The sequence below is a fragment of the Salmo salar genome, chromosome 01 (assembly GCF_965601325.2).
Source record: "Salmo salar chromosome 01, fSalSal1, whole genome shotgun sequence".
NCBI classification, from domain to species: Eukaryota; Metazoa; Chordata; class Actinopteri; order Salmoniformes; family Salmonidae; genus Salmo; species Salmo salar.
The window spans coordinates 166,022,763-166,027,111 of record NC_138291.1 but is presented as its reverse complement, the minus strand read 5'-3'; the positions used below and the strand labels follow the sequence as shown (position 1 = coordinate 166,027,111).

The 4,349-nt window shown below is 42.0% G+C and overlaps 1 protein-coding gene across 1 annotated transcript; it reads left to right on the top strand.

The window, feature by feature from the left end:
* The first annotated feature begins 2,316 nt into the window (after positions 1-2,316).
* On the top strand, positions 2,317-3,942 carry LOC106569632 (uncharacterized). Its single transcript, XM_014141189.3, has 4 exons — positions 2,317-2,411; positions 2,495-2,548; positions 2,727-2,877; positions 2,998-3,942. The coding sequence occupies exons 2-4, from the start codon at positions 2,509-2,511 to the stop codon at positions 3,572-3,574; spliced, it is 768 nt and encodes a 255-aa protein (XP_013996664.3). The 5' UTR covers positions 2,317-2,411; positions 2,495-2,508; the 3' UTR covers positions 3,575-3,942.
* The last annotated feature ends 407 nt before the right edge of the window (positions 3,943-4,349 follow it).

Genomic DNA, 4,349 nt, shown 5'->3' with positions numbered 1-4,349 from the left:
TCTTGGTCAAATAGCCCTTACACAGCCTGGAGGTGTGTTGGGTGATTGTCCTGCTGAAAAACAAATGATAGTACCACTAAGTGCAAACCAGATGGGATGGTGTATCGCTGCAGAATGCTGTGGTAGCCATGCTGGTTAAGTGTGCCTTGAATTCTAAATAAATCACTGACAGTGTCACCAGTAAAGCACCCCCACATCATCACACCTCCTCCTCCATGCTTCACGGTGGGAACCACACATGCAGAGATCATCTGTTCACCTACTCTGTGTCTCACAAAGACACTGCGGTTGGAACCAAAAATCTGAAATTTGGATTCATCAGACCAAAGGACAGATTTCCACCGGTCTAATGTCCATTGCTTGTGTTTCTTGGCTCAAGCAAGTCTCTTCTTCTTATTGGTGTCCTTTAGTAGTGCTTTCTTTGCAGCAATTCGTCCATGAAGGCCGGATTCACCCAGTCTCCTCTGAACAGTTGATGTTGAGATGTGTCTGTTACTTGAAATCTGTGAAGCATTTATTTGGGCTGAAATTGCTGGTAGCTCTAATGAACTTATCCTCTGCAGCAGAGGTAACTCTGGGTCTTCCTTACCTGTGGTGGTCCTCATGAGAGCCAGTTTCATCATAGCGCTTGATGGTTTTTGCGACTGCACTTGAAGAAACTTTCAAAGTTCTTGAAATGTTCCGCATTGACTTACCTTCATGTCTTAAAGTAATGATGGACTGTCATTTCTCTTTGCTTATTTGAGCTGTTCTTGCCATAATATGGACTTGGTCTTTTACCAAATAGGGCTATCTTCTGTATACCACCCCTACCTTGTCACAACACAACTGATTGGCTCAAACACATTAAAAGGAAAGATATCCACAAATTAACGTTTAACAAGGCACATCTGTGATTTGAATTGCATTCCAGGTGACTACCTCATGAAGCTGGTTGAGTGAATGCCAAGAGTGTGCAATGCTGTCATATAAATATAAAATATATGTTTATTTGTTTAACACTTTTTTGGTTACTACGTGATTCCAGTATGTGTTATTTCATAGTTTTGATGTCTTCACTATTATTCTACAATGTAGAACATAGTAAAAATAAAGAAAAACCCTGGAATGAGTAGGTGTGTCCAAACTTTTGATTGGTACTGTACATTGGACATGTATTTTGGAATAAACCCCTTTATTATGTCCTTAGAGTACATTTTAAAACATGAAGCATCTTTATGTGACATACCACTGACTACAAGAGGACTTCAGCACTACATACATAATTAACCTGATTTATATTGCCTCTTATATGATATATCAATATGAAAGTTCAGAGTCTACTGAGTCATCAGTGCATCACCCATATGTATACTGAGTATACAAAACATTAGGAACACCTTACTAATATTGAGTTTCACCCCTTTCTGCCCTCAGAACAGCCTCGATTAATCAGGGCATGGACTCTACAAGGTGTTGAAAGCGTTCCACAGGGATGCTGGCCCATGTTGACTCCAATGCTTCCCACAGTTGTGTCAAGTTGGCTGGATGTCCTTTGGGTGGTGGATCATTCTTGATATATACGGGAAACTGTTGAGCTTGAAACACCCAGCAGTGTTTCAGTTCTTGACACACTCAAACCAGTGCGCCTGGCACCTACTACTATACCACGTTCAAAGGCACTTAAATCTTTTGTCTTGCCCATTCACTCTCTGAATGGCACACACACAATCCATGTCTCAATGGATTAAAAAGGATTAAAAATCCTTCTTTAACCTGTCTCCTCCCCTTCATCTACACTGATTGAAGTGGATTTAACAAGTGACATCAATAAGGGATCATACTGTAGCTTTCACCTGATTCACCTGGTCAGTCTATGTCATGGAAAGAGCAGGTGTCCTTTCATTACTAACCCTCATTACGTACTTGAAATACAAATAAGTGAATAATAATCAGCTTTCACCAATCATCAACTAATTGTTGAGCCATTTGATCGCTCTAGTTGAAGTAAGTCTATGCAGAATAACATTATCATTACATGACATCCCTATGATGACCCGTACTGGCCTTTTCTGATGGCTACTTCATTGAGGATAAATGTACGTTCTATGACTGTGATATGTGTTTATCCCACCTCTTAAGATGAATGCACTAACTAACTGTAAGTCGCTCTGAATAAAGGAATCTGCTAAATGACTTCAATTTAAAATATATGGTGTCAGCATGACCACTTGGTCCCCATAACGTGTCCCCAGAGTACTGAGGTTATGATGTGGCAGTAGGAGTGACAGGAGGACATACAACAGGGCACTCAGTCCTGGACTTTGTTCTTCACTACAACTCACAGCCCCCTATAAATACTCCCAGCCCTGACACCTGCAGTACACACCCACTACCAGACACAAGGACAAGACACAAGCTATCTTAAACAGGTAAGTCACTAGCTGCCTCTAGTCACATAGGCTACAATATATCAGGAATGAGAAACTGACTTAAATCTTTTCTCCATTAACAGCCTATAGCCCGGTCATGAAGGTCTTCGTGGTGCTTGCGCTTGCTGTTTTCACTGGTGAGTGGAGAAGTTGTTTTTCAATACAGTCTTTTTTTTACAGGAATAAAGTAGAAAATGATTAATGTTGGACTCTAGTGTTATATCAATGACAGATGTAAACATTTAATCCGTCTAGAGTGTAAACGTTTAACACCGTCTAGACTGTAAATAAAAGGATCCACGGTCTCTCCTACAGGCTGCGATGCCAATGTTCTGTGGCAGGACCAGTCTAAGCAACAGCTGGACATTGTGAAAGACGCATTCTGGGACTATGATGCCAAGGCAACACTCACGGCTGACGATGCCCTGCAGAAGATCAGAGAGTCAGAGGTGGCACACGAAGTCAAGTAAGTCTCAATATGTAGAAAATAACACAATATAATAGAGTTTGATAACTTCTCAACTACCTGTTTGTTCACCTGAATGACTTGCCTTCTGTATTGACCTTTCTCTCTCTGTCTCCATAGCACCAGGATCACAGAGAGTGCTGATGCTGTGAGCCAGTACACTGTGGCCATGCGTGGTCAGGTGACTCCTCTGACTCAGGACCTACTGGCCAAGCTTTCCCAGGAGGCTGAGCAGCTGAAGGCTCGTCTGGAGAAAGACCTGAGCACCATGACAGCCAAGCTGCAGCCCTACTCTGACGAGCTGAACGCGGACCTCCAGAGGCAGCTGGAGGAGATGAAGAGGGACGTGACCACCTACGCAGAGGCCCTGGACTCTGACACGCTGAAGGCCTCTCTGCTCCAGAAGAGTGAGGAGCTGAAGGGAAACCTGGAGAAGAGTGTGCAGCAGCTGCAGGCCCAGTTGGGCCCTTACACTGAGGAGTTGAAGCAGAAAATGGACCAGAACCTGGAGGAGTTCCAGAGGAGCATGATTCCTCTGACCCAAAGCTTCCAGACCCAGCTGACCCAGAGAACCCAGGAGGTCCAGCAGAACCTGGCCCCCTATGGAGAGAAGCTGAAGAAGCTGGACCCATTGGCCCAGGACCTGAAGGCCCAACTGGCTGTTCTCTGGGACTCCTTCACCAAGAAGATCCAGTAATCGGACCGATTATACTTGGTCTCCTAGAACTGTGTACTGATGAATCATTTTCCATCAAAGTCCAAAAGGGGCAATATGTAAATGTACTGGTACATACCACTACTAGGTTGTTTCACTGTATCAGTTATGGGACTCTCCATCTCCTGACCAATATCTACATGTGACTCAGGACTATATTACAGTATTACAGAAGCTGTTAGAGAAGAAATGTAGGATTCTATCAACAATAGATTATTCACATCTACTGTTGCTCTCTTGAGAAAGGTCTCAATTTCTTCAAGCAAACTTTCTCATATCTCAGCATATTTATTTATTTATTGTCGGTATTATCATGTGTGATTTCAATAAATGAAACTCAAGAATCTGAATGCTGTTCATTTCATCAATTGAAACAATTCATTCAGTCAATGTAGGCTCTGTCAACTATGAGTAGAGAATTGAAAAAATAAGACACAAAAGCAATTCTCTCCATGTTTTGTAAGAAATGGTATGTATCCTTTCCAATATAAAGTGCCTTTGGAAAGTCTTCTGATCCCTTGACTTTTTCCACATTTTTGTTACGTTTCAGCCTCTAAAATAGATTAAATAAAAAAACTGAGCAATCTACACACAATACCCCATCATGACAAAGTGAAAACAGGTTTTTAGATTTTTACTGAATTCAGACGCTTTGCTATGAGACTCGAAATTGATCTCAGGTGCATCCTGTTTCCATTGATTATCCTTGAGATGTTTCTACAACTTGATTTGAGTCCACCTTTGGTAAATTAAATTG

Bases quoted from the DNA above. Each gene is read 5' to 3' on its own strand.
- LOC106569632 (XM_014141189.3), top strand. From the start codon at position 2,509: ATGAAGGTCTTCGTGGTGCTTGCGCTTGCTGTTTTCACTG. The intron at 2,549-2,726 runs GTGAGTGGAGAA...TCTCTCCTACAG, and splicing joins TGCGCTTGCTGTTTTCACTG to GCTGCGATGCCAATGTTCTG. The intron at 2,878-2,997 runs GTAAGTCTCAAT...CTGTCTCCATAG, and splicing joins GAGGTGGCACACGAAGTCAA to CACCAGGATCACAGAGAGTG.